Below are 22023 nucleotides of genomic sequence, written 5' to 3'. Positions count from 1 at the left end.
GTGGAGCTGACCTGTTATGGTTTTATTATAGAATGGAATTTTTTATTCTGCGGCTCAGAGATCACAGCACTTTAAGATGCTGAGGATAGTTGGATAGGATACAGTTTCTGCTTTTGTGTTTTCTGCCAACTGTTGTCCTAGGCTGCTTTAATTCTCCTGCAGGGTTTCACTGATGCATCTGTTTCCATCAACGCAGTGTGATTCCACGCCATTCTCCGTGGCTTATCATCTTTATAAGAGGTGTCACCCAAAGTGGAGCTTTTAGTTTGTAATGAGATTTTTTGCTCTCGTCTCAGCTTGAATCGCACTAGGTCATGAGCCTGCTGAAGGACTCTTGATACACTGAAGAACAATAGAGTGAGATATTGGGAATTTACAAGAGATGGCAGGGCAGTAAGTCATTTAAAGTTTTACAAAGTATGACACCTGTGTGGAATACCAAGTAGGAAGAGAGCTGAATGTAACTTTCAAATAGACCAAGAGGCAGTTAAAATTCAGGATGCCTGTGCATGTGTGTATCAGACCAACCTTTGCACTTGAGGCTTTAATTAACCAAAAAGGATCTGTTATTTGACATTTACCACTAATGTATCATCAGCATTAATTGAAATCAACCAATACTTCTGCAATACTAATTATTCCGATGCTAATTTGGAGCTAATTAGCAGGGGCCAGTACTAATTGGCAGCTATAAGATTTTATGGCTGTTTTTAATTTCGGGAAAACACAAACAATTCTGAGATGCTAAGACATGAGACATGAATTGTGTTCATTCAGCTTTTTCTGGCTTTTTCCCCTCTTTCTTCTTCTTGGTTTTTATTTAAATCTTTATTTTTTCCACACTCACTGTGTGACTGTAAGCTTTTTTTCTTTTTATTATTATAGGTTATTACCTTACAATATAAAGCGCCTTGAGGCAATTGTTGTTGTGATTTTGTGCACATAAATAAAACAGAATGTAATTGAATTGAATTTTAAATACCTATTAGAATAAGTCTTAGTTTTTATTGTTGTCATTCGGGCTTAATCATTGGAAGTAATACAATTTTACTATATTTCAATTTGAGTTTTAACACATGCATAAGGAGAAACTAAATCTAAAATGTCCATACGCTGCATTTAGAAATAATAGTGCAAAACACAATGCAGGATACCGATGATTCTACCCATGGCAGCCTTGCTATACCTCAAACAATCTAAACTGAGCGCATGCATATATAAATATGTTTTCTGTAAACAGATATCTGCATATAAATATTCAGGATAAGTAGGCAAAGACAACATTTTAATTAAGAGCTTTCTGGTTTCCATTTTTAATCTTATTGCAGTTCAAGTAGTATTTGATGTTTGAGCGAAAGAGTAAATGCAGTCTGGAAACCACTGGTGTGATAAAAATTTAGCTTTATATTCATCACTTAAACAGTGACTGGCAAAGAGTCAAAGTTCCTACCAAGATAACAGAATAGTTTTACTACTGCCTAGCCAGTAGGTTTCCAGATTGATGGGTACATAGATATCAACAAAAATGAGATGGTCCAATAATTTCCTATTGCAAAAGTCTTGATGAGATTGGTTTACTAGAGAGATTCAAGATAGCAGGTGAGATTTTGACTGTCAGCATTGTCTGACCAACAGATGGCAGCTAACCTTAGTGATAAGGGCTACTATTGTTGCTTGGCAACATCATTAGTTTCCCCAAGACTTATGTTGTATAAGCCGTGAAAAAGCCTTCCAACGATTGCAGTTGTCTAAAATTTAATTTTTTATGTCAAAGGACTTCGGTCTCCCCTTCTAGAACTGCCGTTCTTATTGGCTAAAGTGAAAGTGCATTTGTGATTCTGGTCATCAAAATTGTCCTTATTAAATATAAAACATGTATGGTATTGTTAGAGCTACTCAGATGAGTCTGAAACAACACTCCAACACTGATAATATACACAATACATCTGATGTACACTATGTGATTAAAAAAAAATCTCAATTAACCAGGGAGGCCAAACAGAAAACACATCTACTCTTCTTAAATTACTCATTTTCGTACTGAATAACTCTTACTGGTACATACTGGTAGTATTACAGATAAACGTTTGGCCTTTTTGTGCAAGTAAAAGAAAAATGTAATTGCCAGACAATGATGTCATAATATATATGCAGTGGTCCTCTAACGTGGTTCACCTTTCGCGGTCTCGTTGTTTCGCTGTTCGCTGTTTTCTTGGGTGCAATTTTGCATGCTTTTTTTTTTCTTAAAGCGCATTGTGTCAATGCGTTCATAAACCTTCAATCACTAGCAGTGTGACTCTGAAGTGCTGTACTGTACGTTTGTAAGTTTTCTCCCCAACAAACACAACAATGTCGACGAAAAGTTTTGCACCCTCAAAGGCAACCGTGGGTGCCTTTGGTTCCATTCTATAATACTGGACTTATTTTTCTACAAAGGTTTGAACTTTAAGAGTGTTTAAACAAGAGAGAAAAGTGTGAAAGTGTTCGTGCCTGTCTGAGAAACGTGTATAAAGTGTGTAGTGAGGGGTTTTACAGCCTTAAAACATCTACAATAATTATAAAAAATAAAGTTGGCTACTTCGCGGATTTCACCTATTGCGGGTTATTTTTAGAATGTAAACATCCGCGATAAACGAGGGACCACTGTAGATATATATTATTTATCTATCTATTTATCAATAGATAGATAGATAGATAGATTCATGTTGTCATGAAATAAAAAAATCATATGATGCTTTTTATAAGATGTTGTAGGTGCATAAATGGTTTAAAAGGTTTAATTTAGCCAAGTAGTTTTTACCACCACTTTGATGATACAGAGGCTCAGAGACATGCAGACTGCAGCTGCTTCCTGCATTTAATATAAGTGACTGAGATGAGGTTACAGAGGTCAGCAAAGCAACCATTGCAGTGGGTACACTGGAGCCTTTAGATGTACCTTGGTTTGGTTGCTAAACTCCTGATGGTCTTTTATTATCTTGGTCCAGCTATAGTGCTGTATCAGTTCAGTTTGCTTATCAAACATGGAATTTTTTCGCATTATCTTTTTTTTCCCGCCAAATGAGGTCATATGGAATTTTTAACAGTATTCAACAAAGACAGAATTATCAGCTCTTTTTTTCCAGGCAATAATCTCAAACTAATTAATGTATGAGTTAAATATCCTCTGATATAACCCAAAATATATATGCTCTCTCTGCGTCTAAGCAATTCAAAAGCCCAGTAAAATGTAATGGTTCCCTTCCCCAAGAGAAGTAGTTCCATTTTAATTCAATTGATTCTGCACTTGTGGTTTCCCGTTGCCACGTTTTTCAGTCCCACCAAGATGGGCCCTGCATTTTGAATAACATCAAATAAAAGGCAATCATTGGTATGGATGAGAAGGGCCCTCCGAGACTGGGGCACCTTCACCATGACAAAGCCCAAGATAGGAAACAAAAGGCGAAACAAGAACAAGTGGGGCCCACAAACTCTAAAACCAGATAATTTGATAGCATACTTTTGTAGAAACCTGGACACTGAATAGAAAAATGTTTGTTTAGCATGCACAAGGGAATTGTTTGGACAGACGCAGTGACAAACAGAAGGGGACTGACAGACAGAGATAGCCAGAGTGGGTGGTGAGGTGTTTGTGGGTTTGCATACAATAAACTGTTTGTGGGGAGAGTGTTGCACTATTTTCAAGAATTGTTTTGTCCATGTGACTTTCAGACGCTTTTGTCAAAGTTTGCCTTGAAGCACTGGCTCTTGTGGAAGAGAAGCACTGCTTAGGCTCTATGTTAGAGATGACAACTCTCACAGAGTCTAAAGAGTCCAGCTAGAGTACCATTGCAGCTGCAGCTACTTCAATCCACTCAACATTTTACCTGTTGTGGCATCTACCTGGATAACTTTACAGACACATTCCTTTTCTTAGATTTAGTTGTTTTATAGGCCACCAAAAATCACAGGCTAGGTCCCCATCTGCACATATGTACAGCAGCCTTTTTATTGTCATATTTTGTAACCTTTTTCATGAAAAAGGAGCCAACATTTACAGAGTAGAAGTGAGGAGGCAGCGAGCAACTGGAACAGAAATTTACAAAGCTGTGTTTGAATCATTCTTCAAAAGCAGGGTTTCAATAGGTTATCCACAGAAGAGGAAAAGAAAAAGAAAAGCTTTCATTACCCAGTGCATAAAGCCTAAATGGAAAAGAGACTGTGGAATGGCTGCCTGTGTCTGATAGGGGAATATACTCAGCTCTGATGCCTTGGGTGTTCTGGCCTGCTGCACTCAGGGCTAGCACTGGACCATACAGATTGCTGCCATTATGGAAAGTGGGTCTGTGGTGGCAAATAGACCTAAGCACTCACAAAGCAACATACACTGCTGGAGGCCTTAGGCTCATTTGGAGATCTGAATATACAGTATGGAGTGATTTGCATGAAACTAAAGCTCAAAAAATTAATTTTAATGTAGCTTGCTTTGTTTATCCCTTAACAACTTGACACCTCAGACTTTGATTTTATTGCCATATGTTTTTGATACATTGGGATACAAATAAGTAAAATATTATGCAATATTTAAATGCAAAATCCATGTTTTATTAACTAAAAGTTGCAGTATTAACTATCAGTGTAAGGCCATGGTTGTGTTTACCCTTACAAGGGGAACAAGCATGGCTCTAATTTGTGCACTGGTTTCAGTGGTGAGGCAGTGAATCATTTGGAGGCTCGTCTAATTGAGTCATGGCAGATAAACAAAACACAAGTAATGCATTCTAAAGGAAACTTAAAGCTAAACTTCAATTTAGAGTCTAAAATAATCTAACACCAATGCCATGCTGTGAGCCAGTTTAGGTCAAGCTTGGTCTAATTCTCAGGGCATCAAATATCACAATTTTTGACCAAGCCATTGGCATCTCTGAGATATATACAACATGCCCTTCAGCGCTGGTTTCTTGACACCCTGGGCAGAGAAAGCAAAGACCCAAGAAGTCCCCATGAGGTGGCAGGTATGATAACGTTGGCATAAAATCACACAAATGTCAACTAGGTGAAAGAAGCTTATGCCCTGTGTGGGAGGGCTTGTTTTTATGCCTTGTTTTCTTTCTTTTTTTATGTCCACTTTCTTTTTTACCCACTCTTTGGTTAGGTTGATGCATGAAAAAACTTGGCCATTTTTACGCAAAGGTCATGAAGTAGGAGAAAATTACCTTTGCTGCACTGTTAACCCAGCATGCTAGAAAATCCTACCAAATAATACCCAGTGCATTCACCAAGCAGTCCTGACCAAGAGTCCGTATATCACAAGTTGGTTCCTAGATCAGATGAGCTCCATGTCTGCCATAGTGGATCGAGGAATAAAAATACAGCCTTTCCTTAGAAAATCACCAGATATTCTGCAGAGCTGTATTTTTCATATTCATTTCATGGAACATTTGATTTGGAACCTCTTTCCTCCCAGGGGTTTTCAGAGTGTTCTTTTCTTCAATGCTCCTCTGCCACTGCTCTTTTGTCATCATGAAGGTGGTTTTGTAATGGCAGCCTTTGGCATTCTGTTCCAGTGTCCTCCACCACAGCATTTATTTCTGCTCTTTATCTGCACTTGAATAGCTGAGCAGTGCTTTTACTTGATTATCTTAGCCTCATTGCAGATAATTGCTTAGTACTGTGTGAACCAAGGAGAACTGTAATTGAAAACTGTTTCTCTGCACCTAAATTGCCCTTCATTTGTGTTGCAAAATGATGTCTTTTGTTGCATTTTTTAATAAAATTTAGGCCATTTGCTTTTAAGTGGTTATAAGGACAGATTTGCGGACATAACTCGAAAGATCAATAAATAGAACTCAATTGTGAAACAGCATAAAATCCTCAAACTGCCTGACACTAAACAAAATATAATGAGAGGTAATTCAAAGCCCGGTTTCCATATATACAGTAAACATCTTGCTGTGCTCTGCATCTATCTACCACATTTGGTCGAGTGGTAATGTTGTGGAAATGCTGAACTGACAATGAACACATACTAGCTTTGTACCTGGCGACTTTATGAACTATAAAAGAAAAAACAGACTAATGTGTACATTTAAAATTACATATAGTCTCATGCTCTAGGCCACCGATATCAAAGCCATTTTATTGTGTGGGCCACATGCTGCCCACTTTGATCTTAAGTCGGCCACAACTTTGAAAATTTCTCTCACTGTAAAGTTTAACCACACTTTTATTCCCTTGGATATATTAATATAAGGAAAATACATGCAGTTCCAATATTTTGTTTTAAGTTTTTAATAAATTTGCTAAATTACATTAGTAAGATTAGTTGTGGTAGCTCTTTGCCCAAATTGGCTGTAGTTATAGAGTAGAAACTATTTGTTAATTCATAGAAAACTGTTTTTTTATGTTTTTTGTGACCTGTTTTGAAGGAAAAAAAACATACATTTCTATATTAGATAGTGAAAAAACAAGATTTGCTTCTGTCATTTAATTGTTTATCAATTACTTAATTACTTTGGTGTAGTATGAATGGTTATGGAGGAGGCCTGTAGAAAATTTATGCCCCCCTTCACATTTTCCAAACTTGTCCAGTGGCCGGATTGGACTCCATGCCAAGATGATTCTCGTCCCCAGGCCTTATGTTTGAAACCTCCGTTCTAGACCAACTTAAATCAGTTTTAAATACATAAAGCCTTGGGTAACAGTACTAATGTCCGATGTCAGTTTATCAGTATGCTGTGTATTTCAATTTTTGAAATAATTCAGAGCTGGAACACATGAAAACATGCAGAAAAATCATTCTGTAATATATGAGGTTGAATTGTGGAATTTCAACCACGGGCACTGTACAGTACTACACTCACCAGAACAAGAAGGTTTTGGCCAGTTCTGGTTACATCTGTGTGTTCTCCCTGTACTTGTGTCAGTTTCCTCCTGGTAGTCCAGCTCCCTCCCACAGACATCCATGTTAGGTTAATAGGTGATTCTAACTTGGCTATAGCTGTGGATGTGAGAGTGTGTGCTTGTCTTGTCTTCCTGTGATGGACAGGCAACCTGTCCAGAGTGTGCTTTTCCACTCACTCAAAGTCAGCTGGGATAGGCTGCAGCCCCTGTGCAAGTCTAAGTTTGATAAGCGTAAAGAAAATGGATGGATGAATGACGTTTCTTAACCTTAACCAGACCCAAGACAATGGGTGAAACATAAGACAAGATGTGCTTACTTTGTTAATATTTGATCCATCTTTCTCCATCGCCGTGTTACATAACCCTACCACACAGTCCTCAGGAAAAAAGAATCTCCATCACCCACTCGAACTACTTGCATACTTACATACAGTAAAAACAAAGATTTTCCTTCCTTGAAAGACAAAAAAAAAAAAAAAAAAAAAATATATATATATATATATATATATATATATATATATATATATATATACTAAACATAATTTGGCAACACTTACATTCACACAAATTAACTCACAAAGCAAATTAGCAGCAAGTAAAAGTCATTACAAGCAGACAGTTATTCAATTGAGACATGAGGATGTACGCTAACTGAATGGTAAGCCATCATTTACACTCCTGCCATTATTATGACCTAAAGTATTTGCCTCAAAACAAATGGTTATTGATGCTCATCCTATTAAAAGACAAAAAGCCAACAGATGAGGGATTACAATTTAGTGTAGACAGGGGCACCATTGGGGAGGGCAGGAGGAGCACAGGCCAGCCGCCCAGGCATTTCCAAAACTGGAAATTATGTTTTTGGTGTGCCACCCCAAGATTTTTAGGTGCCCCCATTTTTTTAATGAAAAAATTCTGGAGGCACCCCTGAGTGTAGAAGCAGTTGTTTCCCCATCTCAGAACATGATAAGCAAAACTACAAATAGTGTGACTGTAGTGTGATAAACCTACACAAAGGTCAAATGACAGCATGAATGGTCTTTAAATCCACAGTGGCAAGTGTGGTTTCAAGTTGAAGTATATTCTTTCTGCCATAAACTGTCACATCTACTCCAGTGTGGTGTGTAGAGCCATGTCCTCTAACACACAAAAGCACATTCTCACTCCAGGTGACCCTTAATTCCCCACAATAAGCCCACTTGAGAAGATTTTGTATTTTATATTTTGGTTGTAGTATCTGCATAATTAAAGTCCAGTTAGTTTTCTCACTGTTAACTACGCTATACAATAAAATGATATTGAAGTTTGGCGTAAATAATTAGAAAGGGTAGTAACTACATAATTAACTGTATTCTAACAATGAAAAGTGTTCAAATTAATATAGAAATTGCTCATTATAAGTTCGACTGATTAAAAGGCATAAACAGTTGGCTTTAACAAGTAGACAGATGAAATCCTTTCTCTCACATTAGAACAGTTAATAAATTTGGTTTCCACAAAAACATCATTTAGACAGCAATTAGATACAAACATGCCCACACTGCAAGTTAAAATTGATCCAGGAAATTGTTTTAATGACATGCTATTATAGGTGATTGAGGTTTTCCCCACTACTGTATACCTGCGCAGCAGACATCTTTTTTTTTTAATTTCTTTGTTAGCAGTAGGAAATCGACCCTTGAGCAATTAAACACTGTAATGGAGTCTGTAATACTGAGTTGTGATGTAACAGAATATGACTGTGCTCTGGAATGGAACTGAATGTATTACTACAATTTATTGCAAAGTTATAAGAGAAAATAATACACTCAGTATTTAATTATTTTTATTATTTTATCATTGAAAAGTTGAGTATATGAGCTATAAAACCCTCTTGGTATGTTTACCATATGTCGGGGTTTTGCAGGAACAGCACTAACAACTAGATCTTTGTGTACAATGACAATATAGGATCAAGTACTTTTTTAAACTTTACTTTTTAACTTTATTTTAAAAAAAAATGACTCAAAATGTTCAGTAAAATCTCAAAAATCTAAGAGCAGAATAAAGTTATCTTAACCCAAATTCTGGAATAAGATATGTTACCATAAGGTCTTCAGTAATGAAATAGTATCAACTGTACAAAGAGTAAAAACAGAATCAAAAGAGATATTACAAAGAAAAATGATGAGTCTGTATAAAAAGAAAAAACTTGCAGAATTAAAAGTGAGAGTTGCTGCTCACTTTCCCATTCCCTCACGCAAAAGATTTTAATTGAATTTTAACACTATGGTAATCACACCTGCTACATGATTTCCCTCTTTCCTCCCCCATAATCCAGCGCTCAGAAAGATTTTAATTTATTCATGAAGGTTTTCAGAGAGAAAAACTAAATACATGATGCAAATTGTCATTTTGCATAGTGCTGTATAATTGATTTAATGCAGCTTCTTAACATTGGCCTCCCTCAGTTGCATCTGACAGGCCTCAGGTTAATGGTGTGAAAACAGGGACACTGCTTCCCCCAACCTGTCAAGTGGTAATTGGTCAACAGTCTCCTTTAATAGCAGGCTGCCATAGGCAACAGCAAACACTTCTTAAATGGTGTACAAAATAATTGGTGAGGAATAAACAAGGAGGGCTTGAGTAAGTGTACTTAATGTCAACTGTGTGTCCCTTTCTGTATTTTACAGGTTATTCATCCATGCACACCAGAGAGGCACAGGATGCAGGAAACCGGCAGAAACAACAAGATGAGACCATTTAATGATGGTACCCACTAAGGAAAAAAGCACAAGCCAAGTTGAGGTGCTGGATGCTGTTTTAAGTGTTGCCACAAGTTCACTGCAGGCAAGCCTCAATCTGAAAGAAGATACTCAAGATTTTTCTAATTGATACATGGCGATAACATCCAGTATCACACATGTATCAATGAAGAGGAGGCAAATAAAAGGATTGTCCCTGGCCCTGAGATTAGCTGAACAGCTGTACTGAAACCGCAGCGGTATCACACCCCTTTGATTCTTTTGGCCCTGCACATGACTCTCAAAGAAGCACCAATGGCCTGCAGCTTAGGCATGGTGATGAGTGCCTTGTTTTGGTCTGTAGCCATTGTATATTTGACTCATATTGGCAGAGTCAGTGGAGACTGCTGGTTAATTGAGGGTGAAAAGGGCTTTGTATGGCTCGCAATTTGTAGTCAAAACCAGCCACCTTATGAGGCCATCCCACAGCATATCAACAGCACCATTGTGGACCTTCGACTGAATGAAAACAAAATCAAAAGTATCCACTATTCTGCCCTTAGCCGCTTTGCCAACTTGACCTACCTGAACCTGACCAAGAATGAAATCTCCTACATAGAAGATGGGGCCTTTTCTGCTCAGTTTAACTTGCAAGTCCTTCAAATGGGCTTCAACAAGTTGCGGAACTTGACAGAGGGGATCCTCAGGGGTTTAGGAAAGCTGCAGTACCTCTACCTCCAGGCAAACCTGATTGAGACTGTGACACCTAATGCCTTTTGGGAATGCCCCAACTTAGAGAATATTGACCTCTCCATGAACCGAATCCAGCAGTTAGATGGGTCTACGTTTGCCAGTTTAACTAAACTCACCACCTGTGAGTTGTACACAAACCCCTTCAACTGCTCATGTGAATTACTTGGTTTTGTCAAATGGCTCTCAGTTTTCCCAAACAGGACAAATGAACGAATGGTTTGCGACTCCCCACCCGGGGTCTCTGGTTATAGCTTACTGAGCCAGATTCCTAACAATCCAAACTATCGAAATGCACTGTACATGCTTACCAAAGTGTGTACTGATGAATATGTAACACCATTTATAACTGTGCCCATTGAGTCAACAACACTACCACCAGACTCAACACTTTGTGGAGTGGAAGACTGTCCATCAGGCACAGAACCAGAAGACACTACCATCAGTACACCTGAAAATGATGTTCAGGGAACCCCTCTGATGAAAGTGAAGCAAGTAACACACACAGGTGCTATCATCACAGTTCAGATTCCTCATCCCTATAAGAAGATGTACATCTTGGTTCTTTATAACAACAGTTTTTTCACAGACATTCAAAACCTGAAAGATATAAAAGAGGACATTGAATTAAAAAACCTTAAACCCCACACCAACTACACATATTGTGTTGCTTCAATACGCAATTCTCTTAGACACAACCATACATGTCTGACAGTCTCTACTGGCCTTCGAAATGGAAAGGATGTAAGTGTGAAACCTCCGACTGCTACTCACTACATTATGACAATTTTGGGCTGCCTATTCAGCATGGTTATATTTCTTGGAGTTGTGTACTATTGCTTGCGAAGAAAGCGCCAACAAGATGAAAAGCACAAAAAAGCAGGAAGTTTAAAGAAAAACATAATGGAACTTAAATATGGACAAGAGCTTGAGGGTGGGACTATATCTCGAATGTCGCAGAAGCAGTTGTTGGCGGGAGAGAGCATGGCACGTATGCCATACTTACCATCTGCAAGTGAAATGGAGCAATACAAATTCCAAGAGATAAGTGATACTCCTAAGATGATGAAAGGAAATTACATGGAGGTGCGAAGTGTGGATCACCATGACCGCCGGGAGTGTGATATGGGAATGGCTGGGAATAGTCAGGGATCAGTGGCAGAAATTTCCACAATTGCAAAAGAGGTGGATAAAGTCAATCAGATAATAAACAACTGCATAGATGCTTTAAAGTCAGAATCCACCTCTTTTCAAGGAGTGAAATCTGGAGCAGTATCCACTGCAGAGCCCCAGCTTGTACTAATATCAGAACACCCACAGAATAAATCTGGCCTTCTGTCTCCAGTGTATAAGGACAGCTACCATCACTCTCTGCAGAGACATCGGTCTTCTGATGTCTCTCCAAAGAGGCCCAGTACAGCCACAGGAGGACCCATGAGAAGCCCCAGGCCTTATCGCTCTGAATCCAAGTATATAGAGAAAACCTCCCCAACAGGAGAGACCATCCTCACTGTAACACCTGCTGCTGCCATCCTGAGGGCCGAGGCAGAAAAGATCCGTCAGTACAGCGCCCACCGACACTCCTATCCCGACGCTCAGATAGAGGAGCTCGAAGGACCTGACAGCCACAAGTCCTCCATGTTGGAGCCTCTCACTCACTCCCGCTCCAGAGACTTAGCATATTCGCAGATGTCCTCTCAGTACCACAATCTAAGCTATTCCTCCAGTCCTGAATACTACTGCAAACCTTCACATAGCATCTGGGAGCGTTTCAAACTCCATCGGAAACGGCATAAAGATGAGGAGTACATGGCTGCAGGGCATGCACTGCGTAAGAAAGTCCAGTTTGCAAAGGATGAGGACCTCCATGATATTTTAGACTACTGGAAAGGCGTATCATCCCAACATAAATCCTAACCTATCTAGTTTTTTGTTTTTTTTAATGGACTACACATTGCAGAAATGACACAACCACCTCATCTGACAACTGAATCAGTGGATACTTCCATAATAGAATTAACTTCTCACTCACACGTACCACATTCTCTTTCGACTGTGAAGAAAATGAGGTTAAGATTCTTTCAATTTGTCTTATTATGTAAAGCATTCATGGGAAAAACTATATTGCAAATAAATAATATATATGTTACAATGGATAATAGGTTTTTTGGGTATCGCATGGCCAAGTCCTGTGACAGTGGATTTGCTGTTGTGTAATATGAAACTATTATATGAAGATATGTCTACTGAAACCTCAGTATTTTTTGAAGAACTGTTCAGACCCTCAATTTGAACTTTTTTTTTCTTCCCTCCTTGCATATATTTAATTCAAAACTATGTACAGGTATGACTTTCTATATTTGCAGTGTTTTCTGTGTAAATGGAAAAGTGTTAGTGGATGAATCAGGTTTAACAAATGGAGCGCTGATCATTTAGATTATCTTGTCTATAAAAAACCGCAAGCCCCACTTTAAACCCATGAGATCATTTATCATTTTATCATTATCAATGCCTGATTTCTGTTTGTTTTTTTTGTTTGTTTGTTTTGCTTTGTTTCTATGAAGGCTTATACATCTTTTACATGATTCAAATGGATTCAGTACCCTGAATCACACCATGCAGTATTCACTGGAAGGATCTTGAAAGACTTCAAAAGTGCAGTATATGTCATACTTCAGTGAAGGTCTCTTAGTTTCATGAACCACCATTTGTAACTTTAGTACCAAAGTCAAAAAAAAGAAAAAAAAAAGCTGAAATGTTTACAATATTTCTGCACGGCCTGGGGATCATAACATGCAGTGGGTCCATGAAGATTTTGCTTTTTCTATCTTATCAGTTACTTCTTCAAAAGAGAAACATTGGGAAATAATAGTATACACACAGGATGTGGTGTCCAAGCCTACTATTAATCACTAATATTTCAAAGGGAAGACGGCTGTACTTTGTCACCTGTCATTTAGGTACATGGACAGATGTTGTGCCCTGCAGGAGAGCCCGATGGATGAATGTAACAGATATGTATTTTGATCTGTCTATGGCAGCTTTTTATGTATATTTTCAAGGAAATATTTATTTAATGTTATAAACTACGGTGTTTTTGTTTTTCCTTTGCTTCAGTATTTCTTCCAGTGTATTATATTGCATAATGTCTGATCCAATAAATGGAGGAAAGTAGTTGGTTTTTCAGATGGGCCGTGTTGCTTGCTGAGAGGTTTCGTTTTATTTTTTATCTGCTAGGCTATTAAATCTTTTTGTATATTATGAAAGCTTCATACCAGGCAAATATCAACAAGCTAGAGTGAAATTTGAGAATGTGAAACTGAATCCTCTGACTTACTGGCTGTGAATTTGTATATTTTGAGTTTTTTTTAAATACATATAATACTTAACACTTTTTTCTTTCTAAGTTGTTTATATAAATCATTCCAAACAGGCTCATGATGATTCATCACATATTTATCAATAATTAGTTACTTCTCTCTTGCTCATTTTGAAGAAGTAGAGTGATGTAATGTATCATCAATGTAGGATTTGGGTTTATTAAAGAATTTGTGGTAACATTTTACATCATTTACTCTATAGTCATGATTTCAAAGTGTTCTCATTGCTCTCAATTTAAAAAAAACAAGGAAAACTGCTTATTCAAGTAGAGGCAGTTTTATTTTCATTTATCTCTTTGCAAGTGTTCACTCATCCAATGGATTGTTTTTCTTGCAAAATGCAAATTAATGTACATTTTCCATCCGTCCAGGTTTTATATGAAAATTAAAAGTCAGTTAATCGGAATAAAAACAGTTGATGGACAGTCTAGTATTGAAGATGCAGAAGAAGAAGAAAATGTAGTAAGATCAAGTAACTGAAACAGTCATTAGTCAAACTTCAAATGACAAAAAAGCAATGTGGAAGGAATTTCCATTTATGTAAATATAACATCTTGATTTGCTTTTTGCATTATTCTGAGAGACATAAAGTCTCCTCATTGCTTCACACAGATCAGATCTATTCACTTGACACATATTTGACACTAAGCCTGTCTCCACCACACTTAGTGCACTTTTTGTTTTCACTGATTTACAAACCTTCTTAGCCAAGCACAAAACCCTTTGCACTTAACAGATCAAATTACAACCAGTTGGTTATCTTTTTCTGGGTACGAATCCAACCCTATTGCAACAATCTGGGTTAGATAAAAGAGACTGTAGTCCTCAGATGGCTGATGACGCATCAGCTAAAATATGGTCAGAATTTTCCTCTGTGGGAGCAGGAAACACATTTCTTGTCAGGTTTCTCCTTGCTGCTGTTTCTAAAGAAACACCACATGCATTTCTTAGTAGTGTACAAATGCCAGCCCTTCAAATGCAAATGAATATTAAACAGTAGATGATCAATGAATTAAAACATGAAAGAATGGCAGACATATGCTGTTATGTATGAATTTTGTATTAAGGTGAGAATTGAGAGTCTACAATCTGACAATAGAGCTAAACTGAGGAAAGAAAATTGTCTGGCGAAAATTGTTTTCATCAGCTCTTTCTTTTCATCCAACACTGAGTGTGTAAGTGTAACTGCAGGCATTTATTACCCTATTTATATTTTTTCTGTCATAATTCTGTGTCCATCTCATCTAAGTGTGTCATGAAGCTGTTTTTATTCATTAATGTGAAATGAAGCATTCATGAGCCTGATGTGAATGTCTTATATAAGCACCTTGTAAAGTGTTAACTGGGTTGTCTGACTTAATACTTCAACCGCCTTAAGATTTTGGGATACTGTATGTGTACAAGAGTAAACTTCCTTTTGTTTTATTTCCAATGTTGATACTGTTGTTGAGTCTCCATTTGTTATTTTTTATAAAAAGCATTTCAGTATCTCATGAGAGCTGTCAGATTTCTTGTTCATTTAGCTATTTAGCAACCTGTTTTTATACTGCATATTGTAGCACTTCTGTGTCTAATAAGAGTTTTAAGTGTTGAGAAAACCTTTAGAAAGATCAACAGTTGTTGTCCAAGTGCATCAAAACAAACAAGAGCACAAAATGTGTTTTTTTATTTTATTTCTTAATACTATGTTATCTGCTTTCAGACAAAGTACTGTGAAATAAAGTTAAGGGTGCACATGCAGTGTACACTCAGCATCTTTATTATAAGCTGTTATATCAGAATTGCTCCATGTAAGTATTGTACTATAAATTGATGCAACTGGCTTATATAAGTAACCTAAGGGGTAACTGTTTGAAATTGGGTATAACTTCCCAATTAACTTGTGCTATAAGACATGGTTACCCAAGATTTCTTGCCATGATGACTAACTCGTATACGTAAACTGCCTGATGCAGGTTATACTCATGATAATAGATCAGCTTGACCTACTGAACAATCGATTCAAACAGCATTACCGTTTCTTGAATATCCCGTGGACCTCAGTGTGCAGGTTGCCTCCCTGAATTTGGCTGCAGTAAATGCATACCTTTTAGCCTGGAATATATATTTGAATTCCCCATCCCCCTAGTGCAATCGTATGATAGTATTATTATTATTATTATTAATACTACTAATAATAATAATGACAATAATGATGACTATGAATAACAAGAATAACAAGAATACCTTTTATTTTAGGCAGATTTCAAAGCATTCAAAGTTACCTTACACACTCAAAAAATAATTCTTCAAGCTCAAATAAACATGAAGCCATCATTTTTGAATAAAATGCAACTGAACTATATGAAAACAAAGGTTTATTTATTCAAATAATCATACAACATCATTAATCAATGAAAATGTGCTTGATGTTATTAAATTGGTTAAAGTCAGCATTTGGGCATGTTTTCTTCTGTTTGAGTGGACAAAAGAGGAGGATTTATATGATCGGTGAAAGACAATCAATCTTACTACTTATCATATTACTTACTTATCATAGCATCATATAAAAACAAAAAAAAAAAACTTCATTAAACAGGCAGGTTCAGGCAGGTTAGGGAAAATACTTCATTATCCAAAAAATATGAGTCTTTCCTTTTTGGTTCCTCTTTGACAGCATAAAGCGAAAAAACCCTCTTTCTGTTTTACCTGTTTACCACTTTCCCCGCCAGAATAATATTTGAACTATAATTTTTTTAATCATTATTTTTATTGTATTTTTGTTCTATAAATATATATACATTTTAATTAAAAAGAAACATATACATATTTAACACTACCAAATGATGTGGAAACACAATTTGCTATAATATTTAATTATTAATATTATTAATTCAACAATTAAATGTTCTGTTGCTTAACAGTATGACCTTGCAGTATGACCAGCATATTTTTCCTGTGGATATTAAAGTGTAAATTTTTAAGCATATCAACAGATTTTTTTGTCACTCTATTCATACTCATGTTGCGGCACATTGTGACATCAAATACAGTGGAACCCTGACTTACGAATACCCCATTTAACGAAAAATTCTATGGGCTCAAAATGTGGTCATAAATATTTTGTACTTGTAAATCAGTTCTGTACTTGTAAATCAGGATTTGTATGTGTATGTGCGTGCGTAAAAAGAATTTGTGCGTGCGTAAAAAAGATTTGTATGTGTAAAAAAGATTTGTGTGTGGACTTAGCCAAAAAAAACCCTGCAAGTTACAAGTACGAATTTTGACCCTATTTTTCTTCCTGTCATCTGATTGGTCAATGTCATGTCAATCACAAATGTAACAATCCAATCAGAGAACAGATGGGTTTGGCTGTCGGAGGGGCACTTTTTGAACTGCAGGTCCCTGAAGGAATAAATGCCCTTTTATATGTTAACCCAGCGTTTTCCTTCATCACCACGAAGGAAAACAGTCTGTGGTCGTCCGAGTTTGGTGATTTTTGTGTCACAGGTCTACGTGCTTTATACAGGGACTTCCACAGCCTTTTCAACAGCGCTGCGGACCGCGGGGGGGGCAGTGTTTTGGAAATGACAGTCTTCATTACAAAGCTTTCTTCGTTATGAATTAGCATACATGTTTTTATTGAACATTTGAAGAACTAGCAAAAAAAACAGAAACTCTTGTAGAGGACATAAAGTCAGAGATAGAAACGACAAGGAGCAGGTGCATCTAGTACAGGTAGAGCTGCTACAAAAACCCACAGAGCTCAGCAGCCAGCGCAACAAATTCTGGATCCTTTGCTTTTAGTTAGCAATTAGCATTAAAAGCTAACTGCTAACATCCTGCTTCCGATGTGAAAGGACCTTTATGCTGCGCACTGTGACTCACAGCAATGGTCCCGGGTCAGCCCTGACTTTGTGTTAAACTAATCCTAAAGTAATAATGGTATTTCTAACCACTGACATACCACAACTTTATCCTTTCAACAGCTGCTGAAAGTAAGGGGACCTAGCTGCTATCGGATATTTATATAGAGATCCTCCAGCTTCAAACTGTATTACGGTCCGCAGCGCTGTTGAAAAGGCTGTGGAAGTCCCTGTATAAAGCACGTAGACCTGTGACACAAAAATCACCAAACTCGGACGACCACAGACTGTTTTCCTTCGTGGTGATGAAGGAAAACGCTGGGTTGGCATATAAAAGGGCATTTATTCCCTTCAGGGACCTGCAGTTCAAAAAAGTGCCCCTCCGACAGCCAAACCCATCTGTTCTCTGATTGGATTGTTACATTTGTGATTGACATGACATTGACCAATCAGATGACAGGAAGAAAAATAGGGTCAAAATTCGTACTTGTAACTTGCAGGGTTTTTTTTGGCTAAGTCCACACACAAATCTTTTTTACACATACAAATCTTTTTTACACACACACAAATCTTTTTTACACATACAAATCTTTTTTACGCACGCACAAATTCTTTTTACGCACGCACAAATTCTTTTTACACATACAAATCCTGATTTACAAGTACAAAACTGATTTACAAGTACAAAATATTTATGACCACATTTTGAGCCCATAAAATTCAAGTTACGAAGGCACTTAACGGCAATATTTCTGCCCGTGTTACGGCAAAATGCCCGCGTAACGAAATCCGCTGGCTCTGATTGGCTGAGCCCAGAAAGCCTACAATGCCCACAATGCCTTCTGAATCATGTGACAACCCCTTGGCTTTCGTACTTGCGCGTCGCTGTTCCACTTGAACGACGTATTGCTGTTGCAGTTAGCGATTAGCCTATAGCCTATCGTTCACTCAAAGGCGCCATGGGTGCTTCGACTTACGAAAATTTGCGACTTACGAAAGACCCTCGGGAACGAATTAATTTCGTAAGTCGGGGTTCCACTGTATGTTATAATGGGCATTTGGTGCAACCTGTAAACTTGCAGTTCCTGATGGCGAAACATCACATTTGCCAAAAATCACATGATCTCCTTTCATCTTGGTTATGCTTGTCTAACTAATATTGTCTGTAAATTTCTTTATCCAGCAGATATGTTTCTATGCTCACCTAGTCACACATTGTAATGTGATTAAGGTAATGAGGACACTAAGTACTGAGTGATGGATTCTATTTTCTAAACCCATGTTGCTGGTTATGTTTACATAATGTCGTCTTTCCAGGCCATTTTACACCCATCACACAGGGACAAAAGGAGAAGAAAAAACATTTAGTCTCAATAGACCAAAACATAATGTAGCTACTGTTGCAAAAACTCAGCCACTGCCGTGACGGCACAGTTTTCACTGTGAGAGACTGCAAAAGGCTTTTAAAACTTTACTTTCTCTTTCACAAAAAACAAAGCCTCACAAGTCAGAATCGTCATATTTCTTTTTTTTAATTTTGCTCATCCTATTTGTGCTTCCTGGAAAGCCAGTATAAGAATCAAAGGGAACAAGTTATGCTCATTTCCAACCCTGTGTTTGTTTCTTACTCTCAAGCAAATTAGGTTTGCATGATTTACAATTAAAAATAATGATTATATATCATATTCTGATCAAAGAGAAGCCCTTCAGTTCATCCTTTGTCTAAAGAAGTCACTTTGGCGCCATCACTTATTAGGTCTAGAGACCAGTGCCTAACACCCTGGTGACTGCTGGAAGCTATAGGGAAACATATATTCACTGACTGGTTTGCAATTTCATCCAGCAAGGATGAAATTGGTGAATGGAGAATGTTCACCCTTAAAGTAAAAGTTTTGACCTACCAGAAATATTTCAACACATATGAAAGGGCACAACTTTTACTTTGAAAGGGAACACACTCTGTTTCCTGTTTGTTCATATTTTAACTATTGCTTTGCAAGAAGTTTGTGAATGTTTGCAGACATCTTTCATACAAACCGCCTCTTTGTGAGCAATTTCACCTTCTGACAGCAAGCAACTACCTGCAACCGTTTTCGGTAAAGACCGATGGTTACTGGAAGTCACCGGCCTGTCTCTGAGCCTTTATAACTTGGGCCTTAGCCTAATTTTATTCTAACTGGCTGATTTTTTGATATGCTGATGTTATTATTTGAAATTGATAATGTTAGACATTCACTGGGAAAATTGCAAAACTGTTTTTTGATCGTCCACATTGTCTCATTTACCTCGCTTAGGTTTCCTATATTCCACAACATACTGAAATTGTCTTTATGTAATATCCACTAATTCCCCAAATATATAGCAACACTTTGATGTTTGTAGCCGAAAGAAGACTATACTGTACACTACCTGGGAAGTGCTCATTACTACTTTCCTATAAAATGCACTGAACTTTAACAACAAAGCACTGACCGTATAGATGTACTTTGCTTGACTCACCTCAGCCATCAATAGCTTGTTTACAGTGCTGCTTTTTCTGCCTTTCTATTGGAGTTTGCTTGTTTGGCTTGCCTGGAGGGAAATGAAGGGGAGAGACTGCAGAAGGCTTCTTTGATTTGTTGTTGTTACTCACATCATTGAACAACAGAGGTTGGCAACAAGGCAGAAATTACACACAGACTCATAATTTCCCAGTTAATCTTTGTCTGCAGAAGCAATGACTTCTAGAAGTGGAAAGTTTTTTGAGCTGCACCAAAGTTGTTTGTTCATAGTGAGTCACTGATTAAAATTCAAATAGTATTAATAATGATAAAGTATCCTCGACAAAAATGCAGGAAATCTGACTCAGTGCAAAACATTTTTCCATCTCAACGAAGTCTCAAGGGTTTGCACGACTGTTTTCCCTGAAGAAAACATCATCTCTATCATTTCTGATGATACAAAACAATGATGACTTTAGTAAATTTCTGAAATCTCTGTGCTAAAAGCCAGCATTACTATATCATGATGCATTTTAATGTTTTACCATGTGAGTGGGCCAACATTTTCTCATTAACAGTGGAACACAAGTAATTGTCGGAACATGGCAGTCTGGGACAAAAGTGGAAGACTTATTTCCATGTAACAACCGCTGAATTGGCAGGCCAACATTGGCATCTTGATCGACACACTAAATGCGCAGTCAACAGTCTATCAAAATTAAATGATGCAGTGTGCTCACTGATATTTGGGTGAGTGTCGTATTTCGAAGACTCAGCTCCTCTAGCCGTACCTACTGAGCCTACAGGCTTGTATTTTAGATTACAGCCAGATGATTCATAAAAGTCCAAATTGCTGCTTCTTTAATAAATAACCCGCTAAGTGTTTGTAAGGTATGGGCTAATTATTTGATGAGTGGGTTTGGACACAGCGCAGACTGAAAGAGGAGCCATAGATATAATTCTTTGAAAAGTTGCAGTGCTCCAATGACAGAACTGAGAAATTATTCAAGCGTTTATGTTCATGTTAATCACTGATTTTTATCTCTGGAAGAGTAACATTGTAAAAACAAACAACAAAAAAAGAATCATTTACACTTGAACATGAGCCACAAAGAAGTTTAGTGATGAGACATGGCATATATCTGGACATAGAAGCATGCATTAATCTTGAACTATTTAAAGAGGGGAAGCAAAGTTCTTGAATTCTTGTCAAATTAATTGAATAACTGGATGTGGTTAATCAATTTAAAAGAATTAGCATTTACAGCAATCTCTACAAATGAGATAGGCACAAAGGTCAAAGCTCAGATAGAATAGTTAGCAGAGTGAGTTTGTTTAGAGCTGCTTTGAAAGCTGATGAATTGCACAGCAACATCCAGGTTTTGATGACCTGAAATGAAGCAACCAGGCTCTCACTCAAATAAACCTTTCATATAATTTTTTTACTGTGTATGGAAAAAAGCAGCAGTTGCAAAAAGTATATTTATTCAGGTTACACTGTACTTTTTTCTTGTTCTTTTTTTTCTTTACACTGTTTGACATGCCTTGTCACGGTATGCTTGTAAAGCATCAAAAAATATCAGCAAAAAGTGAAGTCTGCTACAGATGTCACTGCTGAAGAACAGCATGTTCCACTTTTCCAATGGACAAAGAAACTATGAGACCTGTGACTGAACCAAAGCAAATCTTAAACATGACACTACCAAACATCTTAAAAATACCCTATGCTTAGGTAGTGGGAGGCGCTGGGTCAGGCCTAGTTTGCACTGTTTCAGCTCTCATCAGTAATAATGTGTCTGCACAGAAAAAAGTAGCCAGAGCTGAAAATAACACATTTTCTGGCAGAAATCCTGAAAACTGAATCATTGTTTCTTACCTCTCCTGCTATGTATGTCATGTATTTTATCAAGTTAGTGTAAGGATGCCCCTTGACTCTACACAAGTCTATTGTAATTTCTCATTT

General features: G+C 37.4%; 1 protein-coding gene across 1 annotated transcript; it reads left to right on the top strand.

Moving 5' to 3' along the window:
* Positions 1 to 9920: 9920 nt before the first annotated feature.
* On the top strand, positions 9921 to 12272 carry elfn1a (extracellular leucine-rich repeat and fibronectin type III domain containing 1a). Its single transcript, XM_031729960.1, has one exon. It carries the CDS (start codon positions 9921 to 9923, stop codon positions 12270 to 12272), a length of 2352 nt encoding a protein of 783 aa, XP_031585820.1.
* Positions 12273 to 22023: the final 9751 nt, after the last annotated feature.

This window comes from Oreochromis aureus, linkage group 4 (assembly GCF_013358895.1).
Source record: "Oreochromis aureus strain Israel breed Guangdong linkage group 4, ZZ_aureus, whole genome shotgun sequence".
Taxonomy (NCBI): domain Eukaryota; kingdom Metazoa; phylum Chordata; class Actinopteri; order Cichliformes; family Cichlidae; genus Oreochromis; species Oreochromis aureus.
This window is presented reverse-complemented; position numbering and strand designations above follow the sequence as displayed.